We start from the raw sequence: 24,083 nt of genomic DNA, 5'->3' as shown, positions 1-24,083 counted from the left end.
AGGAAATTGTGCTGCTCCCCCTTGTGGCTATTTAGGCACATTGTGAATATAACTTTTTGTACAAGGTTTTTTCTTCTACGCTAAAATGTTACGCTATTTAGCCCACTTTTTATGTTCTCTCCCACACGCTTAAGAAAAAGGGAGGCACATCTTGGTTCTTTCCAAATGCACCCAGCTCCAGCAGAGAGAACTGCAAGCTGTGGAGTGCAGAAAGCTCAAATAGGGAACTCAAGGCCAATCACAGACAGCATCTGACATTGGCTTGCACTGGAGACTGTCCAAAAGACAGGGAGTCCTAGCAGATCTACCTAATACATAGAAACAAATCCAAACAGGCAGCTAAAGTGAGGAGACAAAAAAACAAGCCCCAAATGAAAGAACAAGAAAATTCTCCAGATGAAGAGCTAAATAAAATGGAGATAAGCAATGTATCAGATATAGAGCTCAGAATACTGATCATAAGGATGCTCAATAGCATGAGAAAAGATATGGAAACTATGAAGGAAATTAAGAGTGACACAGTAAAAAAAAAAAAAAAAAAATGGAAGGACTAAACAGCAGATTAGGGGAAGCTGAGGGTCAGATCAGTGAATTAGAAGACAGGGTAGAAAAAAATCACTCAGAGAACCACAAAGGAAAAAAAACATTAAAAACAGGAGGACAGTTTAAGGGAGTTGTGGGACAACATGAAATATAACAATATTTACATTGTGAGAGTACCAGAAGATGTAGAAAGTAAGGGTTAGAGAACCTGTTTGAAGAAATAATGGCAGAAAACTTCCCTCATCTGGTGAAGGAAAATGTCACACAAGTTCAGGAGGCACAGAGAGTCCCAAGCAAGAAGAACCCAAAGAGGCCCATGCCCAGACACATTATAATTCAAATGCCAAAAATTCAAGACAAAGAATCTTAAAGGCAGCAAGAGAAAAGCAATCTGTTACCTACAAAGGAGCTCCCAGAAGTCTGTCAGCTGATTTCTCATCAGAAACTCAACAGGTCAGAAGGGAATGGCATGAAGTATTCAAGGTAATGCAAAACAAGGATCTAAAGCCAAGACTACTCTATCCAGCAAGGCTATCATTCAAGATAGATGGTAAAATAAAGAGCTTCCCAGACAAAAAAAAAAAAGGCTAAAGGAGTTTATCACCATCAAACCAGCATTGCAGGAAATGTTAAAGGGGCTGCTGTAATAAGAAGTTGAAATAGAAAGAAACACAGGCATAAAGAAATAAAATGGCAATAGATAAGTACTTATCAATAATACCCTTAAATATAAATGGATTAAATGCTCCAATCAAAAGGCATAGGATAGTTGACTGGATAAGAAAACATGACCCAGCCCAGCTGGGCGTGGGCATCGATCTAGGATCCAGGCGATCGGGGTTCGATTCCCGGTCAGGGCACATGCCCGGGTTGCGGGCTCGATCCCCAGTTGGGGGCGTGCAGGAGGCAGCCGATCAATGACTCTCATCATTGATGTTTCTGTCTCTCTCTCTCCCTTTCCTTTCCTCTCTCTGAAATCAATAAAGATATATTAAAAAAAAAAAGAAAACATGACCCAAATATATGCTGTCTACAAGAGACCCACCTCAGAACAAAATATTGACACAGGGTGAAGAAAAAAAATATATTCTGGAGGACTTTAAGGGAGAGATCCACAGCAATACACTCATAGTGGGGGCTTTAACACCCCACTGTCTTCATTGGATAGATCTTCTAAACAAAAAATCAACAAGGAAACAGTGACTAAATGACACTCTAGCTCAGATGGATTTAATTGACATTTACAGAACATTTCACCCCAAAGCTGCAGAATATACAATCTCCCCAAGTGCACATGTAACATTCTCAAAGATAGAGCACATGCTAGGACACAAAATAAGTCTCTACAAGTTCAGGAAGATCTAAATCATATCAAGCATCTTCTCGGACATTTACACCATGGAATACTATGCAGCTGTAAAAAAGGACCCCTTACCCTATAAGACAGCATGGTGGGACCTGAAGAGTATTATGATAAGTGAAATAAGCCAATCAGAGAGACAGTATCACATGATCTCACTCATATGTGGAATCTAATGAACAAAATAAACTGATGAACAAAATAGATCCAGAGACAGAAGCATGGAACAGACTGATGAACCTCAGAGGGAAGGAAAGTGTGTGCAGGGGGGTGAGCAGGCAGGGGAGGACAGGGGGGAGGAGAAGAGAAAAAAAAGAAAAATGGATTGTGCCAAATAATTAAATGCATTTAAAAGTCAAAGAAAACTTACTGTGGTAGAATCAAAAGAAAGGATGTCCACAATAGGGGGAGTAGAGGTCTGCAAGTCGATTACTTCAAGCTTTGGATTAATCTGTATACACACATAACAAAATTTAATATTAGAAATTTATATCACAAGAAACTGGATGCCATTTGTAAAACTTAGAGGGCATTTCCTAATATATTCTAAAATTAAAATATATTGGTATATTCATTAACATAAATGTAAAAATTTTTAACAAAATATTAGCCTATCAAATATATCAATGTATAACAAAAGATCATCATGACCAAATTGAATTTATTCCAGAAATAAACAGTTAATTTTACATTAGAAAATCAATATAATTCCCCTAATAAGGGGACTTTAAAAACAAAACAAAATGACCCACCTCAAAAGACGCAGAAAAAAATCCTATCCAGTTCATTAACACAAGAAAAGGAAATAAAAGGTGTTAAGATATAAGAATTAGAACAGAAGAAACAAAATTGTCATTATATATAATTGTCTAGGGCGAAATCCCCAAAGAATCTACTGCTACATTATTAAAACTAAAAGCAAGTTTACCAAATTGAAAATCAAAATACAAAATCAATTGTATGTCTAACTTCAAGATAGTTAGAAATGTAAATTTTAAAAAGATATCACTTACAATACCATAAAAAATTTAAATACATCATAATAAACATATAAAGATGGGTATGACCTATATGAAAAAAAACACACAAAACTCATGACAATACACAAAATAAAAGGCTCTCAAATAAGAAGCTCGGATGCAAAGCCCTGTATATGTGAAAAATAAATGTAAAGGGAAGATGGTGCCTCAAATCAATAGAGGAAAGACAACTTATAGTTGAGAAAACTGGCTCACTACATGGACCCCTTACTAATACACTACATACAAAGGTAGAGACCAGGCAAACTGGAAACCTAAGTGTTATGTAAAATTATAAAGTTAATAAGGTAAATGTATAAGAATTTCTGTGGCCCACGGTCAAGAAGGACTACTTAAACAGAAGCTGCAAAAGCAAAACCATAAGGAAAAAGAGAGAGAGAAAAAAGCATGTGATTATATCAAAAGTAAGGATTTCTGTTTAACAATGAACACCACAAAGTTAACAATCAGATAACGAAACAGAAGGAGGTAGTGTGATGTCTAACACTAAAAAGGGCAAATATCTAAAATACATAAGAAAAACCTACAAATCAATGTGAAAAAGACAGAAATCCCAAGAAAAAAATTATAGGAAAGAAAATCTTACAGATAACCAGCATACGAAGAGATTTTCAGAAACATCAGTTATTAGAAAAGATTAAAGCAAAATAGCACTTGGCACCTGTTAAACTGCAAAAACTAGAAAGTTCAATGACGCCAACATCGGTTATACCAGTATTGTTTGTAATCGCAGAAAAGAAAAAATAACCCATGACCAGGAATCCCCAATGTTTACCAACAGTAGGGTAGATACATAATCGTGGGGATGACTGCCGTGATAAATTCACTGGAACCCCGTGCAGCAGTGAAAGGAATGAAATACAACTACATGCAACAACATGTGAATGTCTGAGTTCAGAGTGCATACATACATAGGAATCTCAGGATTTTAATGTTAAATAAAAAAGCAGGCTACAGAAAAATATACTCAGTATATTTCATTTGTGTAGTTTAAAACCATCAAAAATGAAATAATACGTAATTATAGATTCAAACATATATAGTAAATTTAAAAAAGCAAAGGAATAATTAACTAGAGCGGTGACTGCTTCTTAGGGAGGTTATTTCCGAATCTGAGAAAATAAAATTAAACCACATCGTCACCAAATATTTATTAAACAGTATAAATACAAAGAAGTGAACAAAGGTCAAGAGAGGCAGCAGAACTTCCTCTGAAATGAATGACACCAACAGTAAGCGCGCGGAGAACCACAAGGAAGAAACTACCGACTGAGCACCGCGTGCGAAGGCTTCCTATGGAGGAAACAGAGCTTAAGGCGGCCCTTTTAAAGGTTTCAAAAACAAACAAAAAACAGAGACATAGCGATGAGGCAAAAGGCATTTCCAAGCAGAGGTGGATGCTGACCTGGCTTTTGCGCAGGGTAGCGATGAGAGAGGTCGGCAAGGTCAAACTGTGAAGGGTGAAGGGATTTGGGAAGGCACAGAAAAACTTTCTAAAACATGCCTTAGAAAAATTAATTGGACAGAGACGTGCAGAGTATCAAGAATGAAGAAGGGGCAACCGTGAGGACACTACTGGAACAGCCCTGGACTGTGGGGTAAGGGCTGAGCCAGAGGCTAGAGGAGCAGAATGATTTGAAAAGCACTTATCCTGTTTGAAGGGTGTAGCTGTAGTTTTGGAAACATTAAGAAGCTTCTATAATTATCTAGCCAATTGTGTCAGAGGCAGAGGTGTACATGCCCAGTAATCCCCTCGCTACAGTAAAGAAGAGATTAGAATTTGCAGGGTGCGGGGGGCACTGCGTGCTCAGCCTGTCAACGCCGGTGTGCCCTCCTGGCTGTCCCACAGAGCGGAACACACAGCCCCATCCTAGGAGCTCTGGGGCCAGAGTTTCCGCAAAGACAAGGAACCTGAGGACAACGCTCCTTTCCCTCCTAGGCGAGCTGTCCTAACAGACTGCTCACAAACATTTATTCTCTTCTATCTACTGCCACCTAGTGTAGATATGAAATTGTGTGCCTATGAAAAATACAATCTGGTTTTACCATCAGATTGGAACTGCTCTAAAAAATCTAAATCACATGGAAATAAATGGTCAGCATCCCTCACTGAGAAATCCTTGAGCTTCTACAAGTTGGGAAACTGTTGATGTAACAGTATTTTATTGTATTGTGGCACAAGCTGATGTCACATACATTAAATAGAGGGAAAAATTCTTACTAAGTAAAAGCTTACAGTCTTCTCCATAAAGAAAACATGCTGGGGATGGGGGTGGGGGTGTTTGACACTCACAGTTAAGTTCTTTTCTAGCTAACCTCCAGGAATACCAACAGTATTCCTGCCTTCTAGCTTTCTGTTTTTATTAAAGGGAAGAAACCTTTACTAATTAGTTGCCTTGAAATGAAGTGGGCTGCCTTATGAGGGGCTGAATTCTCTATCACTGAACATGGCATATAACTGAGGGATTCACACATGAGAGAGAGTTAGTCTATCTGACCTCACAGGAACCACCCCGCTCCGAGGTTCTCTGTATCCAGCATACTTAGGAGTCCATGAACACAAACACTGCTACTAACAAATTCTGAAGGGCAAGGAACCTGCCCATTTTGTTCCCAGTTGCATACCCTAAAGCCACCACAATGTCCAGCACATAGGTCATACTTAATATGTTAAATCTGATTATACTAAAGCATTACATCAAAATGGTTAAAGTAAAGAATGGGACCCAAATGCTTGGGTTGAAATTCTAGTGCTCCCACTGACTAGTTTTATGATTTAACTGCATGTGCCTCAGTTTCTCATGGAATAAAAATGGTGCTACTTCACAGGGTTTTTAGGAAGATTTAATGACTTAATTTATATAAAGAAATTAAAATAATGTATGTGTTAGATATTATTATTACTACTATTAGTATCATGTAATCTCTAAAGAACAATTATTGAGGCCCAAAATAATATAGCCATATACAACATCTAGAACAAAAATACAAAACTGGTAAAGAAGTTGTCATTATTTATCATAAATTATAATGTTTTCAACCTTTATAGAAGATTGAGATAAAACCCAATCTCAGACTTGAAGACTTAAATTGATCACTTACAGTTTTCAACAATGAATCATGGCCAGATTGCTATATAAATATCTGGTTTAGTTAAAAGAAGTTTTCCTTCCTACTAAAGGTCACACAGAATTTCCAGTGCAATTTATAGAGTAAGATCATCTTAAACAGCCATTATAAAATTAAAAGCCATTACAGCAATTCTTTTATTAATAAATTCTCTTTAATTAACCATAACCCCTTCCTACAATATTCTGCAGTTCTCCCAGAATAAATATTTTGAGGTCTAACTGTCACCAAGATCTATCACCACCCCTTAGAGTGACTCTGTTATCTTCCTATCAAAATATGCACAAGAGTAGGGGACTGCTCAGGACAAAGTGTCATCACTCACAGTAAGTTCCCCCTCCAAGATGGAAAGTTTGCGTTTGTTTGGGGGCAGGGCTGGGCAATGAACTCATGACAGTCCGAAGAAGAGAAAGTCAGCACGACCCAGTGATGTGCCATAGGCACATTGTGGGTGGGGTTAAGGCACATTATCTAGAAATCAGGCATCTTTCCCACCAAAAAAAGTAAGAAGTTGTTCTCCTGTTTTTAATTAAGATGTGGTGCCTAGGCCAGAAGCACTACAAAGGACGTGCAGCGAGATAGTAGAGAGGACGCACGAGGGGTCTGTTTCCCACAGCTGGGGTGAGGGCTTCATGCTTCACGCCCTTCCATGTGACCTTCCTCTCTCATGTATTCTGAAAGCTCACTGCTATCTCCCTCTCCACCCATGTAGAAATTACTAATTTATATGTTTAGTCAGCTGGTACCGAAGGCCTAAGACTCTGCAGGATCCCCCACCTTCAAACGAGTGGAGCATCGAAGGCTGGCAAATGGGTGGCCTTTGCCAAAGCCCAAACAATCTCACTCAGAAGATTGAAATTATGCAATTCAAATGAAAACACAATAAAATGCAAGTCACAGAAAGGCTATGTTGCTTCAAACTCAGAAATGAAACACTTATGGTGACTGCAAAGAAAGTTAGTGAAATTAAGTAGATCATAGATGCCATTTATTCCACATCCTCTCATAATGCATTTTTTGTTCTTTATTTTTTTTAATCCCCACCTGCGGAGGGAGAGGAGAAAGGGAAACATCCATGCGAGAGAGGCACATGGATCGGTCGCCTCCCACACGCGGCCCAGCAGGGGGTGGGGATCAGACCTGCAACCCAGGTAGGTGCCCCTGACCAGAATCGAACCTGAGACCCTCTGGTGGGCAGGCTGACGCTCTAACCACTGAGAATGCCGGCCAGGGCCATTTCTGTTCTTTTAATCATGAATTCCAACCTCAAAAAAAGTTTTTTGCTAAGTTTCAAACATTTCCTAAGTAACATGTAAGGTGATTTTGCCTAAAGATTTGAAAAATAATTCAATCCACAAAATTTAGTATTTCAAAGTAAAATTTACCTAATCTAAGTGAACACACAGCATAATATCTAGTCTGAGTCATATTATTCTACTCTAGTGACAGTTACAGTTTTTAAAAAGTAATTTGATATTTAATAATTATTTATTAATATTAAATGTTTTCTGTCTAGAAAACTTAATTTATTATAAGAGATTTAAAAAAAATAAACAATTGGTTGTTCATATGCAGAATCCTATCACTTCTCTGGAATTTATATTACAGGATATAAAGGTAATTTACAAATGTTCATTGTGTACTTAATTTAAGCAACCATGATTGCTTAGAGATAATTTAAACTAAGTGCACTCAGGCCAACTTTCTTAAGGCCACAAATATAATTCAGTCACAAGACTCAGCATTCTGTAACTGAACTCTAATTCCAAGAAGAAAAGTCCGTTTTTAATAGGTTTTTTAAGAGTATATGTGAAAAATACTGTTGAGACTGTACTTTGCTTGGCCTGGGTCATGCTGACCTAGCCATACAAAGCAACCCAGCCAGTTCACTGCTTTCTGGCTGCAGTCCGAGCAGAGCTACTCAGACAACTTGATGTTTTGAAGAAAGTGGGGAACTCTTAAATGGGCTGGGGCTGGCAGTAAATCACAGGGAGAATGGCTTGAACTGCCAGCGCCAAGGTAGTGTGGAGTCATGGAAATGTCACTGAATCAGGAGTAAGGAAAGCAGGGCTCAGCCTGCAGCCAGCCACCCATCACCGTGGAAAGGTGGCGGAGTGACAGGGCAGCAGGAACACGGACGGTTAAGCTCAGCAACGCCACAGCAGTTACGCTCACAACATAAAACACTGAGAGAGTTAGTAAAACTGGCTGGGGTTAAACAAGGAAAGGAAACTCAAATTAAAATATATTTTACATATATTTTGTGTGAATACATGTAATCACGGGGATCAAACAATACATCTATCATTGTAGAAACTGAAACACAAACAAATTATACTCTTTCTTTCAAAAAAATAAGAGTAGTAAAGCATAATGGTAAAGATTTTATTTAGAAAAACTGGAAAGGAGGTCAAAGTTGGAAAGGACCAAAATTATAGCAAAGAACTGAAAATAAACATTACCAAGAAAAAACTAGAATAGAAATCCCAAAATGTGGCTAGATTAAGCAAAATACAGGAAACAGTACAAAAAACTTAAGTTTTAAAAACTTAAACTTACATACTCACACAGACACACACCCTGAGACTAACAGAAATACCTGAGATAACAGAGAGACCAAGACGAAGGAAACCAAAATTAAAGAAATGATTGGGGGCTGGGGACAGAGACCATGGAGAGAGATGGAAGCACAGCATGAACACTGCATGGGCCCCTGTGCATCGCCACTCGGGAGTAAGTCTTAGGAACTCAAAATACCTACTCTAAACGCAAAAAGAGGCCCTGTCAATGATAAAAAGAAATTCAGATGAACAGGAAATAATGATTTAATATTAACTCTTGGAAGAGAAAAGGGCTTAAAGAGAATCATGGAAAATGGAAAGTATCCAGCAAAGATGATTTTTATTTTCAAAAGAGAGATCATTTAAATCTATAGGACCTAAAGGAACTTGTCAACAGAAACCTACAGCTAAACAGATAATTACATACTTGAAAATATATGTAACAAATAGTAAAATGGTCTCAATTACTAGGTTTAATGCCCAAATCTCTTTTTTATTGTCCATAAGGCAATATGAAAGGACTTCAAGATACTTATTTCAATCACTGTCATAAAAATGATGACGCTTCGGCGCCGTTCTCATGACAGTCATCACATGAGCTCCCTAAATACATTCAAAATATGAAGCTTTCTCAGCTTTCACGGTTACCAAGGGCCTTAGATTTTTCCTCATTTCCTACTACTATTAACACAGTTTTTAAGTTTTATTTCTAAGCCTTCAAGAAGCAAATATGAGAGGCTTTAGAATTTATTACATGCTACCATATTTAAAGTGTTATTAATAAAAGTAATTGTTTCTTGAAGTTCTGCTGTTTTAAGGCAGAACTAGGTTTTATATAATTAATTTCAAGCATCTAGTTGACCAGTAGCCCCAAAATGTACACTTACAAATAGCAGGACAAATATGTACAAAGTACTCACTTCAACACTGTCAATTTTCCCCTCATGGCAATGTGGTGTTCTTGGATAGATGTCAAAAAGATGTGGTGGTGAATCTATATGTAATCTTTTGATATTTCTTTTAATAATATCTTTACAATTCAGTTCATCAAAGTTAGTTCTCCATAATAAAACCTGTTGAAAAATTAATCACATTGGCAATTATTGACTTGCATATACAAGCAATAGAACTGACTGATTTTTTAAAAAATGAATATACAGAATTGTCCCTCAAAATAGGAAGACTAGATGTATATTTCAACAACATTGTTACTTCTCAATACTTTTTTAAGAGTGGGAGTGAGAGAAAGATTTAACCTTTTGAATTGTCTTTACGTCCAGTTTAAAATTCTTATTAAGAAAATAACTTATTACCTCAAAATCCTCTTTATTTTCCCAAAGCCCAAAACCATGCTGTCCACCTTATTCAATAAATCTGGCTATGAATGACTTTTGGCTATTTCAAGTAAATGCAAAATTGCCCCATAAACAATTTATATTTACTATCCTCAAGAACCTTATCATTTGAAACATAAGACATACAGACAAAATACTAGGCAACAATTCAAGTGAAAGTGCCACACCAATACCAGGCGTACATTAAGTGTCAGTTATATGTATAATTAAGTGCAAAGACAAGCAAAGAAAGTTAACTGCTGTTTCAGTTCCAAGAATTAACAGAACTGGCACGATTTCAGCTATGAAATAGCAGACTTCCTGGCATTAAGTTAAAATATAAGCTCATTAATACTCATTTTAACATATACAAACTAGCTGGTTGTAAAAATCTGCACTGGAGTCTTGGATTCCTTGCCTTAACCTAATCAAAGAGGGAGCAGGAAGACGTACAAACCTGTGCATCTGCACCTCCTGATGAAAACTGCTCTCCACCTTTTGAAAATGAAACAGTAAAGACAGGTCCCTAAGAAATGAATGGAGGAAAAAGAAAACGTACTTGGTGAAGTTTTCTCATGGCTAAGAGTACTGGGAACATTCATTTTCTTTCTGTCTAATTTATGTAGACAATTGATGCAGTCGGTCTGAGAGAACACATCCTGTCGCTAGCAACTAATGCAGGCGGAGTGAAGGTAATCAAAGAACCAGCCCAATTATATGAAAACACGTATAAATGATATTAAATGAAAAATAAATTCTAATAAAAATTTTAAAGTATACTTTTTTTTTTTCCTTTAAAGAAAAGCTTGTACATGGATAAGCTAATAAGAATTTCTGTTAAGATTTTCTGGCTTTGGACTCTATTCAACAACTCACTAGCAGAAACTGAATGATAGCTCTGAGTGATGAGACTAAGGCTACATGAAAAAAGGCCATTTTCCCATTTTCTGACTACAATGGGCTTCACTGAGCTCGCCCGTCATGTGGGTAACAGTGAGCCACTATTAATTTTAAAAGCAGAAGATAAATAGGAGAAGAGAGGTGATGAAAAACTGATGTCATAAACACTTTATCTAACCACTATGCTGTGCACCTGAAACTAATACACAATAACATTGAATGAAGATTGATGTCGCAATTGTGAGAGGATGAAGTAGGAATGAATGGTTGGAGGCCAGTTAGGAAGTTACTGCAATCATCTGGGTGAGAGGTTGTGAGAACTTGAAATTGAGCAATGACTGTGAAGTTGGACAAGACTACACTTGGCACAGTCACAACGTGCACAGCCTCTAGGTCAATTTTTCAACCCAGATAAGAGTAATGATTTCTCCTTTCAAAAATATCAGCATATTCTGTTTTGTTAATGTGTCCTTAACCTAGAAAAGAAAGCTTTTTGTAAAAAACACTTTATATTTTTTTAAGTAGACCATCCCACATATTTAGGTTATTGTAGCCTCATAAACATCATCTCCTCCAGACCATGAAAAATTACATCTTTGTGTACAAATTTTTCTCCTAAATATTGTTTATTTTTTCTATTAATCTATTTCCATGGATATTTTAATCCTTGGCTACTTTTATTGGCTATTTACTCAGCTTAAACCTGTGAATATGTACATATGAGCTGGCTAGTGTCTATTTCTGCTTCACGCTAACACAGCTGCAGAGCAAGTGACAAAGCAAAGCAGGAAGCCAGGCAGGATATAGGAAGGCAGAAAAAAACCCTTCTCCCCTAGACCACAAAGCCCATTCTATTTCTGGATATAAGCTGCTTAGACTTGGTTAAAAGGAAGTATCTAGTACTTTAAAAAAGAGAGAGGATGCATTCTAAAAATTCAGATAAGTTTGAATATTTACCCAGAAAGGAGGAATAGTTTACATACTTAAAAAAGTTTTTCCTTAGTGTGTTATATGCCAGGGTGTGTGTGTGTGTGTGTGTGTGTGTGATTAAACGGACTCAATAAATAGGACCTCTCTTTCTCACTGAGTTCTAAACCAATTGAGAAATAAGAAAAAGAAATAAGGCATAGGAGAGCCAAAATATCATCTTTCTTACTGATAACGGTTTGCAAAGAAAGAATGTAGCTTTATCTGTGGGCTAGTGGGCTTCCTAGAACTGAATCCCTGAATGAGTCATATTTGAGTGTCCAGCCCCAGGCAAGACTGGACAACAGCAGGCCTCCCACAAGAAGTATCAAAGATGAAAAGCGAGGGCAGGCTTACTTCTAAGAGTAGAAGGCATTGGACTCTACTTGATAAATGTATCCTTTTAATCTCACCAGATTAGTGAAAGAAGTGACTGAGGGTGTGTGAGAGGCTAAGAGTGTCAGAGCTAGTGGGACAGCCTCCACAGGACAAGAAAGATCAGAAGTAGGGGGAAAATTTTATCTATTACCACTTAACCAGTTAAACCTAAACTACACCCTGATGAAGACAGCAGTGAAAGGTTAATTTAATGGCCATAAAAGATACACACTAGTTTTGACAAGAATTACAATAAATAGTATTTCTAGTTGTTTCCACAGGATAAAAACATGACCTTGGAAGCAAAACTATTTTTTATGACAGCAGCAATATGTGCTATATTTTGAAAAATAATAAAAGCATATAATAAAATGGATCAAAACTTTAAATATATATGATTTAAAAAATAGAAGTCTCAGTGTTAGTACCGTATGTCCTTGAAGTGTATATATGAGCCTTCCTTCTAATAGATCCAGGATCTTAAGTGTACCATCTGAAGAAGCACTGATGAGATAGTTACCCGAAGGATGGAATGATAAACAATTAACTCCGCAGCTGTGAACTGATTTGTAGAAAATAAAGCAAAAATTTTAGAGAACAATTCTTAATTCTAAAGATGCCCCTTTACTCTATTAGCAATATCAGGTGGAAAACAAAAATCAATTATAGGCAACGTTTCCAAAACACCAAAATTCCATATAGCTCACTAAAACAAGTACGTAGTTTGGCAATATACACTTAAGTATCCAGCTAATGAGACAGAATAGCTTTCTAAATAAGAACGTGTTATAGAAAGATGATCTTGTTAACCACAAAACTAAAAAGTCTTCAGATATATTACCAATATAAGCATCAGATGATTACTACCAGTTCACATAAGGTATACAACCTAGCTTTAAACTAGGTTCAGTAATCATTAGTAGGCTGGTACTAAGGGGTGAAGAGTGTGCAGGTATATCTGGAGAAGGACAGTCTTGCCAGCTTGAGGATTCATTTCGGGACACCATCCTTCCAATAGGAGGCAGCATAACACAGCAATGGAAAGTTTGTAAACAAAAGACCCGCGTCAGTTTTCTCAATTCTTTTAGAAAGTTACTTACCCTCTTTAAGTCTCAATTTCCTTATCTTTAAAATGGGGGCAATAATAATACCTCCTCAGGGCTGCTGTGAGGATTTATCAGTGTCAGCTACATGGTAAAATATTACACTTATTAAGTCTGAAAATTTTAATATAAAACCAATATAAACCAAGACATGGATTCATTTCTCTTTTAACTTCAATACATAGGCACAGTAAGATGTTGTTTTCTACCAGTTATAACAAGTATTTGTGCCAGTTTCTATCTCTGACTTCTCATATAATGTGAACAACTAGAGTTTGAAAGTCTCACAGTAATTTCTTTCTTTTTTCTTTTACAGTCCTGGCATCATTTTAAAGGTCCTGCCACCTCCCTTTCCACTCTGGCATCTACCCCAGCTTCTCAGACCATGTTGCTGATGGGGCTCAGTGTTCTTTAGTCAGTTCAAAGGCAGCCCATGACTCTTATTAAGAGGGCCAGACCACACTGAGAAGGACAGTCTGTCGGCTTGAGTTTCCCAGGAGTCCACTCAACGACTGAATTCTTTTGTTATGGAAATTGTACCTTGATAATGCTGGAGTAATTTGTTCAATCTTATATCCCAGATTTTCACAGTATGATCAGAACCTGCTGAAGCTATGCATGTACCATTAGGGCTAAAATCCACAAAATTTGCAAACCTAGGAGGAAAGGATAAGATGGTCTCATATTCTGATTTCTTTATTCTGATTTCTTTATTCGAACTGTAATAATGAAATGTCTCCTTAGCAAACTATGCCACATAAATGCACAAATGCAATGGACTTACCCTGCAGAATCTGAGAAGTTACTGATACACTGCTTACTCGTGGTATCCCAAATTTTAATAGTTTTATCCTCACTACATGACACAATTAGTCTTCCATCAAGTGAAAATCTGGAAAGCACAAGAAAGAAGGCTGTTTTTGGGGAAGGCTCCTGATGATCACAACCACAGCCCCCCCACCCCCACCACAAAAAAGTCAGGCTGTACATACTAAATACCAGAGACCACTGTCACCACACCATGCAGCCAGGTCGGCTTCTGCAACCGACATCTTTTCAACTGAAAATAAGCACGACAGACGACACTGACAGGCCATTAAAAGATCAAAATATACTATGTAGATCAACCAAGGTTCTTCTCCTTTTATTCTTTTATTTAAATAGCTGAGTTTGATGGCATCTGTTCTAGGTCTTTGATTCATCTCTCCATGCCTTCCAAGCCAAGTGCCTTGCCTTTTGAAAGCACTCTCTTTCTTTCTTCTACATCTGTCATTTTCCGGTGCTATCCGTATGACCCAAGAGAGCCGTTATAATTCATCCTCCCACTGTAGTTAAGCTTTTTGTAACAAAAGGACTTGTGTGTTTAGAATTAAAATTAAATTATACCATTAACAAAAGGACCAACTCTCCAAACCTGTAAGTTCCTGGACGTGGGGAGGCCAGAGAGCGCCAGTGGACTGAAAGTAGGACAACTCATTTACAGGGAATGGAAGTTCCTGCATGGACACACCTATCATCCACGTGCCCCATTAAAAAACAAATGGCAAAATTCTCAGATGGTTTATCTACTGTTTTTATGCTCTCCTTTCATTTTAAGATCCTTTCCAAGGCTGCCCCACCCCCAAGTGCCTTTTTTGGACAGAGAAGAGCAGAAGACCAAAACCAATTTTTTTAGACTACGAGGAAATCATGAATAGTATTTTTGTTATTAATATTTTAGCAATAACAAAAACCAAAGAAGACAAATTCAGGTCACAGGTTAATTATGTTTCAATTTTACTTACATTTCCCTCTATGCCCAGATTACTATAAATCATCAATTACGGGTGTGGATTATAATTATAGGCTTTTCTTTGTACTCTCTCTCACTCCACCCTCTCCTCCCTCCCTGTTCTTAAGGCTGACCTAAGAATAATAATTCTTCCTGACAGAAACTTTGAATCTGGCAGTTATGGATTCACCATATTTTAAAAAAGGCACATAGAAGCACAATTAAGTTCTATGTAAAATAATCTTTAAAAATTCAAGAAAATAACCTTGCAAGAAAATATCTCCCATGCTGGTAGTTCAGCATGATTTTATAATAATGTGATATATTATTAATCTTTCCACCAGAAAATATGTGATGAAGATTCAAATGTGAAGGACAGTGTTGTAGAAATGCTCCAAGAGATGAAATTTATTTTACACAGGCCCTGGGGATGAAAAACCTACTCAGCATCCCCATGAAAATAAACTTTACATGACAATGTAAACAACTAATCCAAGTAATCAAACTGCCTCTTGTAACAAGCTATCTTTTTAAAACATTCCTTAATGTGCATATTTCAAGTGGTAGGACTATTTCTGAGACGACTTGGTGCTCACATTTTAAGAAAGCAATGATGAAAAAAATTAATAAAATGGAATGATCAGATTAAAAACAAAGTACAAAAATCCTCACCCAACAACACTATTGGCCAAATCCTACCATCTCCACCATCATCAGTATCCTGCTAACCCTACAGCAACTCTTTTAATCCCCAATCAACCCTACGAAACAGGTGCCACCGCTCACCTCAGTTTACAGATGCATAAAACTGGGGCACATAAAGAATCAGTAAATGCCAGTCACACAACCAGGAAGACTAGAACCAGACAACCTGGCTCCATGGCTAAACCTCTGGATCACTCTGCTAAGTTCCTGACAGACAGGGAAGTGTCTTCTCCTGGGCACAGGATGTGGAGCACAGAAAGCTCTGTGCAGCCCCTATGGAACCATAGAAGGTTCTAGAGTGGAGAACCACGAGGCAGTGCTCCTCAGGCGCTGCGTGATGGGCTCTGACAGGTTAACCACTGGACTACCCTTTAATAAAAATCTGCGTGCACTAGCATCTGCTGTGAGCGCTCTAGGGGAGTTTATGTGGAGGACATTCATTCATTCATTCAAACATTCACTGAGCACCTGCCTGAACCAGGCACTGGGCACTGTCCCAGGTAACAGGAATATACATTAGTGGTGAATGAAACTGACATCCCTGTCCTCATGATAAGAAAACAAAAAGGTGCCAATTTATCATTAGAAGCTCCATAGAAGAAATATGATTTTAAAGAAACATGTAAGAAAAAGGAGGTATACTGGCCAGAATGAATTCATCCTGAGCAGAAGGGGCTATAGAATAAGAGAAAATTTTCAAGCTAGAAATTTATCGTGAGCAGGAGGGTACAGCCTGAAAGAAATTTCCTGTGCTAAAGAAAGGCAGAGAATGCAAACATTAGATAAATACAGAATGGAGGAGGTGACTGGGAAGAAGCTGGCACCAGAGTTAGAGGTTTCTACCTCCAACTCCACATGACCAAAGGGTTAAGGCCCTGCCCCTCCTCTGGACACTATATCATAATCCCTGCATATGCTTTCTGTATTTTTTTTTTTGCCTTTGGAGGGGTTGAAAGTAAAGATGGTGGCTTGTATCTTCTCTTCTCCCTTTTATTTTTAATTAGATACCTCAAAAATAAGTTAGCAACAACCCAGCTAGCATGGCTCAGCAGATGAGCATCGACCTGTGATCCAGGAGACTGGTTTGATTCCCAGTCAGGGCACATGCCCAGGTTACGGGCTCATTCCCCAGTGTGGGGCTTCCAATGACTCTTTCATCACTGTTTCTATCTCTCCCTCTCCTTCCTCTCCCTGAAATCAATAAAGAAATATTAAAAAAAAAAAAAAAAAGTTAGAACCAAAAGAGCAGGCTTGGCTTTGCCCTGACTTTGATCAGGAAAGAAAAGTCATTTCTTTGTCAGGGCTCTGAGACATTAACAGATTTCTAATTCTCTAATTCAGTACCACCAAACCACCTTTAAAAACTTCCAGAGACTGTCACCAAGATGGATACTACGTTAGTCAGTAGTGACTAATGGATCAGCAGACGTGGACTGTCTATAAGGCATTTGTTCTAGAAGTTAACTGAACTATTTACTGTTCAATCCTTTAAAATGTATTGGTAGTCATACGAGTGAATGAGAAAATTCTTGAACACTTTCCATAAAAACTGGTTCACGTGTCCTTGAACGTAGCCCAAGAGTTATATAATAGATCTTTAACTTGGAATCTATGGAGTTCCCAAAAGTGTACATAAAACTGCATTCTATATGCACAGAAAGTTATTCATTCATTAGAAAGCCAAACAGATCCATGAACCATGAGGTTTTAAAGTGCTTTCATAAGAAATAAAAATTTTCATTTGAATATTTCTTATCATTAGAATAAATATTCTATAAAAACAAATTTGTAGCCCTCAGGGCTCTGAGACCAGCATGAGCATCGTCCGTGTCCTTTAAGAAACAAATCATTAGTAAGAGGTACTCTGAAGTCAGCAGTATTCATGGCAGGGGCGGGGGAGAGCAGTGAAAAGCGGTGGAAATAAGACTGCCTAGTCACTACGGAGTCCTGAATTGTAGGGTCAATTTTGCAACTGCCCAGCTCTGTAACCTTGTGAAACTCATACCCCCCTGGCTACCACTTTCTATTTAGATAATGTGAGAGTCTGATTGCATTCAGACCTAAAACTTTCATAGACTCATTAAAAAAAAAAAAAAAAAAGGCAGTCTCAGAGCTTACTTTGATGGGATTGTGTTTACATACTGAGGTTGAAGTTCAAGAAAATAAGCAAAATATTTATGTTTTTTTTAAGTGTTAGTCAGCATTAGAAGAGAAACCATCTGTTGATTGCAGTAACAAGATTCACTCTTGCAACTGCTGAGAGACAGAGAGCAGATGAAAGAGGTATAAAAAATTTAAGCATGCCAGTTATTTGTTGGGCCATCTACAATTTATATGCCCAGACTCCTCTCCTTGGATCTCCACCCTTAAGTACAATTGCTTACTGGGTGTCTCTTCTTGGATACCTGTAGGCACCTCTGACTCCGAATTTGTCCAAATTTGAACTCATCTCTTTCCTCAGACAGCTCCTTCTCCAGGGTTCCTTTTCTGAGTAAACGTTTTCTGAAGTCAGAAACCTAGGAGTCATGCTTGATTCCTCTTTCTCCCCCACCCCCCCATATTCCAATCCATGATTAGCCCCCGTATGCTAAGTGGAATAAGTCAGTCAGAAAAAGCTAAGAACCATATGATTTCACTCATATGTGGGATATAAAACTGAAACTCGTGAAACAAACAGCTATGTGGTGGTTGTCAGAGGGAAGGGGATGGGGGGTGAAGGGGGTCCTAATATATGGTGACGGGAGAAGATCTGACTTTGGGTGGTGGGCACACAGTGCAATATACAGATCTTGTAACATAGAAACCCACACCTGAAACCTATATGATCATATTAACCGATGTTACCCCAATAAATTTAATAAATAAATTAATTAAAAAAACATACAATGCTATCTTCTGTTCTCCACAGGGAACAAAAGTGACCTTTTTTTGCCTGCAACCAAGGTAAGCGCCCTTCACCAGAATCAAACCTGGGACCCTTCAGTCCGCGGATCAGTGCTCTAACCACTGAACCAAACTGGCCATGGCTCAACAAAAGTGATCTTTAAATTCTAAATCAAATCTTTCAGATTAAGACCCTTTGGGGGGGGGGGGGTTTCACATTTCCCTTGGGAAAAAGTCTGACATCCGCACCACTGCTTGCCAGGTCCTCTGCCCTCCTGTCCATTCATCTTCATCACAGTCCTTTCTCTGACACCACACCCCTCTTTTCTCAGGTCCTTGCTCCTGAATCAGCTGTTACCTCGCATGCTATTTGTTCCCTGGGCCTCAAACACCACCCCCTACTCTCTATCTAGTTTAAATTACCTAAAAGGATCTTACTTGTCCTTCAAGTCTCTGCTCCCCTCATTTCCTCAAGAAAAGCCTTCCTGAACTCCCGCCACCCCCACGTTAGCTCCCCGGGTCGTGTAACTAACATAGGTCACATTCACACACCACCCTTACAGCCATGTGTTCTGTTTGCTTCCCTAACAAAACGTAAGCTCCAAGAAGAGAGAAACCACATCCATCGTAGTCATGTGCATGGTAATGAGTAGGTCTTCAGTAAACATTTAGGGCATAAGAAAAAAAACTTTTTAAGGGATTTGGGACTAACTTAGTATTACAGCCAATGAGATCTTATGTTTAAAATCTTTGCAATTTGTCACACAACATGAACGTACTTAATGCCACTGAACTGTATACATAAAATGGTAAATTTTATATTACATTTATTTTAGCACAATAACAAAAAATATTTGCAATTTAGATGGTTAAAGATTGCGTGTAACACTGACAACAACTGAAAATTAAAGGCAGATTTTCCCCCTAAAAAAATAATGCTATAAAAGCAATAATGTTGGAACAGTTGTCTCATTAGGTTCTACTTATTTTTGACTAAGAACATCATAAAGAAATATAGTTATCTCACAGTATACATTATTTTTAAGAACACAGGGCTACAATAATTCTAACTTTTAGAAGAATTCTTTTGTCTGTAAAATAGATATTTCTTGCCTACATATATATATATTTCAAATGATAAATATTTTCTTCATTACTTATTAAAGAAAAATTACTTATTTAAAAAATTAAGAAATATAGTAAGTAAAAAAGTTCATAGTCCCATCACCCAAACAAAACTACCCTTAATATTTTGTGTGTAACAGGTACTTTGTCTTTTGTTCGTTTATAGGCCTTTTATATTATAATCGTGAGTTCTGAATTTTGCCCTCTCTCTCCCCAACATAAACATGTTTTCATGTAATTACTTGCTTATAGTCCCCTTTTAATAGCTACATAATAATCTAAATTTATTTAACTGGTTTTCGTTATTCAGAAAAATTGCTTATTTTCAATTTTTCACCATTATAAACTATACTGAAAGCAATATCTTTGAATATAAAGTTATTTCCTTTGAATACAAAAGGGCATTTTAGAATAAATTTCCAGTTGTGGAATCTCTATAACAAAGACTCCTGAAATATTTTGCACACTGATTTCTAAAAAGACTATACTAATTTATATTTTAAAAGCATGAATATATTTCCCAATATCTGGCATATCTTAAAAATATTTCTGTAAATTAAGATGCATGGTCAAAAACAATGGTTAGTCCAGAGAACATAACTGTTCATCTTTTTTTACACTAATGAGCACCATCTCTGTGCCCCATGGAGTAAGTCTGGGCTTCAGGAAAAAGTTCATAAGTACTGAGCACAGAGACAGGTACAGAATTTTAATTACTTAAGTCCATGGCTTATCATGGTCAAATCGCTAAAAACAAAAGATTAAGATAAAAAAATCTTGCCCGACCGGGCGTGGCTCAGCGGTTGAGTATTGACCTAGGATCCAGGTGATCAGGGTTCGATTCCCAGTCAGGGCACATGCCCGGGTTGAGGACTCGATCAATGACTCTCTCCTCATTGATGTTTCTTTCTGTCTCTGTCTCTCCCTCTCCTTTCCTCTGAAATCAATAAAGATATATTTTAAATAAATAAATAAATAATAAAAAAAAAAATTAAAAAAAAAAAAATCAGAGCAGCAGGGGGAAAACGGAACATTATACATAGGGGAATAACAATAAATGATTGCCACCTTCATATTAAAAAATGCAAACCAGAAGACAATGGGGTGACATCTTTAAAGTGCTAAAAGAAAAATTACCCATTGAACTAGAATTCAACATCTCAGCAAAAACATCCTTTAAAAAGGGTAAACAAAAAGTTGAGAGGATTTATTACCAGGAGACCTGTATTACAAGAATAGTAAATGACATTTTCTAGGATAAAGGGAAATGATAACAGATGAAAACCTGGACCTATACTAAGGAATAAAGAATGCTAGCAAAGGTAAGTAGGGGGCAAATACTATGATAGACATTTTTTTTTCTTACTTTCTTTAAAAGAAAATGGTTGCTTCATGTGTTGTGGGCTATTATCATATGTAGATATAAGCGGTGGGTAAATGAAGATGTAGTTTTGTAAGTTCTAACATTAGAACTTTTAGAAGTTCTGACATTATATATAAAATTAATTCAAGAGTAGACGGTGATATGTTAAGGATGTACAATGCAACCGGTAGAGGTTACCAATAAACAGAAATACAGATGAAGAGCAAAGCTAAAAAGCCTACAGAGGAAGTAAAATGGGATACTAAGAAATACTCGATGAATCCAAAAGAAAAGGAGGAAAATGAAGTAAACAAATGGGACAAACAGAAAACAAAAATCAAGGGGGTAGACTTAAACCTAATCGTAGGACTAGTTACATAAATTTAAACACTCCGATTAAAAGACAGATTTTCAGAGCCAAGTACTTGAATATAAAGTCATCCTCTGCTAGTTAAATACATAAAATGAACTCGAAGGAGGAGAGCAGTTGCCCATGTACAGCAGCAACCTCAAGCACTATGAGCAGATATGGGAAATGGCTTTTGGATACAACCTAAAGGTGACTCCAGTACAATCCTGAAGAGAAAAAAAACCGGAATGTGAGGGTAATTAATAGCTGACATTACTCACATTCATTAGCCTGTTCATTCACGATGACTCGATGAGAAAGGCACCTTTTGTACCCATTCTCAGCTCTGGGTGAGACAAAAGCCCAGAGAGGCTATGCCATGCTCCCGGGACCGCATGCTGGTGAGCCCATGCTCTCCACTACCCTATGCTGTCTCTCTGCTGAAACTAACGCACAAACTGCGCCACCCGGAAGAGGCTGTGCCAGCCGAGCGCCCAGCAACCGCGGACGCAAGAGCAACACGGTCAGCACGTGTCCCGCCGGCCCCGGGAGAGGGTGCCTGACCAGCAGGCTGACGATGCGGACTCCTCGGCAGGTGTGTATGCGTGGCAAAGGCAGGGCCATCTCATTATCCCGGCCTGAAAAACCATCCGTCAAGGTTTTTCCCAGCAAACTCTCTTGCTTTGGTTCCAGGGCCCACTGAGGTCTTACTGCGACTTTCTTAACAAGGAAGAGGCCCTGGCTGAGGCACACAGATCTTCCAGGGAGCTGAAAGCTAGTGTTGTCACTGTACATGAGTAAACTGGTATCCACTTTATGTTTCAGACTCTCCTAACTGTATTAAGTACGACTCAGTTTCCTCTCAGCATTCTCACCTCTGGGTAAAGAGTGGAAACAGGACGTCTAGTCGGCCAGACTTTGGAAGTAAGGCCTGGACTAGGACGACCCCATCAGGAAGTTGCACAAACACTCTGAGAGCTCAGCCTGAGTGGTCAATTGGACCCTCTCAGTTGTCTTAGTCTCTAACTGCAGTACGTTGAGCCAAGAAAAAAAGATCATAATAAATGCCGGAGGAGAATCTCTAAGCATGTTGTAGAGCACACATATGGAAATGTGCCGAGAAGGTGAAGTCTTTATTCATTAAATTTAACCCAATTACTTATCTGAGAACATTCTTCCAGAGTGGCCTCTGCAGAACTTTGTATGAATCACTCCCTCCAAATAGTAAGAAAGCAAATGATTAAAAAACCAACCAAACAAAAAATAATAACTCAGAACCACAAGGTACCAGCAAGATAAAGGCATTCCATTAAGGTGTGATGAGTATAAAAATTATCAATCCGAACAGAGGAAGACCAAACGGGAAAAAGAAAGCAGTGAAGCCCTGTAAACATTCTCCATGCAACATGCATGTACAGTACTCCTGAATTTGATGTAAAGAATCCACAAAAATGACTCCCGCCTGAAGGGGCCTGTGAAAACTCCCTCCAAAGCTACCTGCACATTAGATAGAGGTCACCCTTTCACTGATTCATTCAATCCACATTTTTGTACAACTCTGGGTCTTCCCCACTCTATGACTAACACTCTACAGTGCTTCTCACACCGTACTTGACTCTACTTCGAACACCCTTCCTGACACCTGCCATACTAGCTCCCTCACCTCAGTCAAGTCCCTTAGAAGAGATGCTTCCCTGACCGCCATACGGAGCTTGTTTCCTTACAGCATTTTTCTGCAGAGCACATATCACTAGTATATTTGTTCACTGTCTGTCTCCCTTTAGTAAGAGCAGCCCCATGAGCACAGGAATTTTTTCTGTTTTGCTTCCTGTGGTATCTGTAAGACTTAGAAGACTGCCTGACAAGAGAATACAACATGAATAAAATACCTGTAATTCAAAGTGTAATAGGGAAGAAAGGCCTAAACTGACAGACCTCACAAACAGAGCAATGTGACACACAAGGGATCAACAAGCTCAGCCTGGCAGAGGCCAAACATCTCTCGGAGAACAGATGCAAAGCAGGACCCTGAAGGGGCGGTGGGATCTGGGTTCCTCCAGGCGTGGCAGGCAGCATGTGGAGGTAAAGATAACAGAGCCTCACACACTTGGGCAGCTGTAACACGGTGAATGGGCAAGGGACAAAAGACGGGGCAGTAACGGGAAGGCAGAGCAGATGCCAGGGAGAGGAGTCACTCAGGGCTTTTAAGCTGAGGAGCAGGTGATGGGATTTGCATTTCAGAAGGTCTCTTTGGAGCCAGTAGAGCAGTAGGCAGAAAGGCTGAATGAAGGCAAATCTGTGATCAGAGAGAACATGTAGGAGGCAAATTGCAGAGGCCTCTACAAGGGCCAGTGGTGCTAAAAATTAAGGCAGTGGTGCTGGGATGGAGATAAAGCAGGCCTCTTGAGCGCACATGACCGGATGCAAGGGTAACTCCCACTTTTACAAAACTCTGCTCCACTATCACTTCCTGTGGAAAGTAACTTTAAAAAAAAAGCAAAAGGGAATTTTTTTCAGGCTCGTATTCCCCCAACCCCCACACATATGCTAATAATTCCAGGTACAGCTGCATC

General features: G+C 38.4%; 1 protein-coding gene across 3 annotated transcripts in view; it reads right to left on the bottom strand.

Moving 5' to 3' along the window:
- The window catches only part of POC1B (POC1 centriolar protein B), a 90,800-nt gene that overhangs the window by 37,807 nt on the left and 28,910 nt on the right, over positions 1 to 24,083 (bottom strand). For all 3 annotated transcript variants that reach the window (XM_087814502.1, XM_016215240.2, XM_087814503.1), the window contains 6 exons: positions 14,099 to 14,206; positions 13,855 to 13,970; positions 12,640 to 12,773; positions 10,425 to 10,493; positions 9,554 to 9,706; positions 2,274 to 2,354 (listed from right to left, as the gene is read on the bottom strand). In XM_087814502.1, coding sequence (XP_087670628.1) covers positions 2,274 to 2,354; positions 9,554 to 9,706; positions 10,425 to 10,493; positions 12,640 to 12,773; positions 13,855 to 13,970; positions 14,099 to 14,206 — 661 coding nt within the window. The remainder of the gene's footprint in view (positions 1 to 2,273; positions 2,355 to 9,553; positions 9,707 to 10,424; positions 10,494 to 12,639; positions 12,774 to 13,854; positions 13,971 to 14,098; positions 14,207 to 24,083) is intronic.

This window comes from Miniopterus natalensis, chromosome 2, assembly GCF_054644295.1.
Source record: "Miniopterus natalensis isolate mMinNat1 chromosome 2, mMinNat1.hap1, whole genome shotgun sequence".
NCBI classification, from domain to species: Eukaryota; Metazoa; Chordata; class Mammalia; order Chiroptera; family Miniopteridae; genus Miniopterus; species Miniopterus natalensis.
Note: the sequence above shows the minus strand (reverse complement) of the source record. Positions and strands in the feature narration are given on the sequence as shown.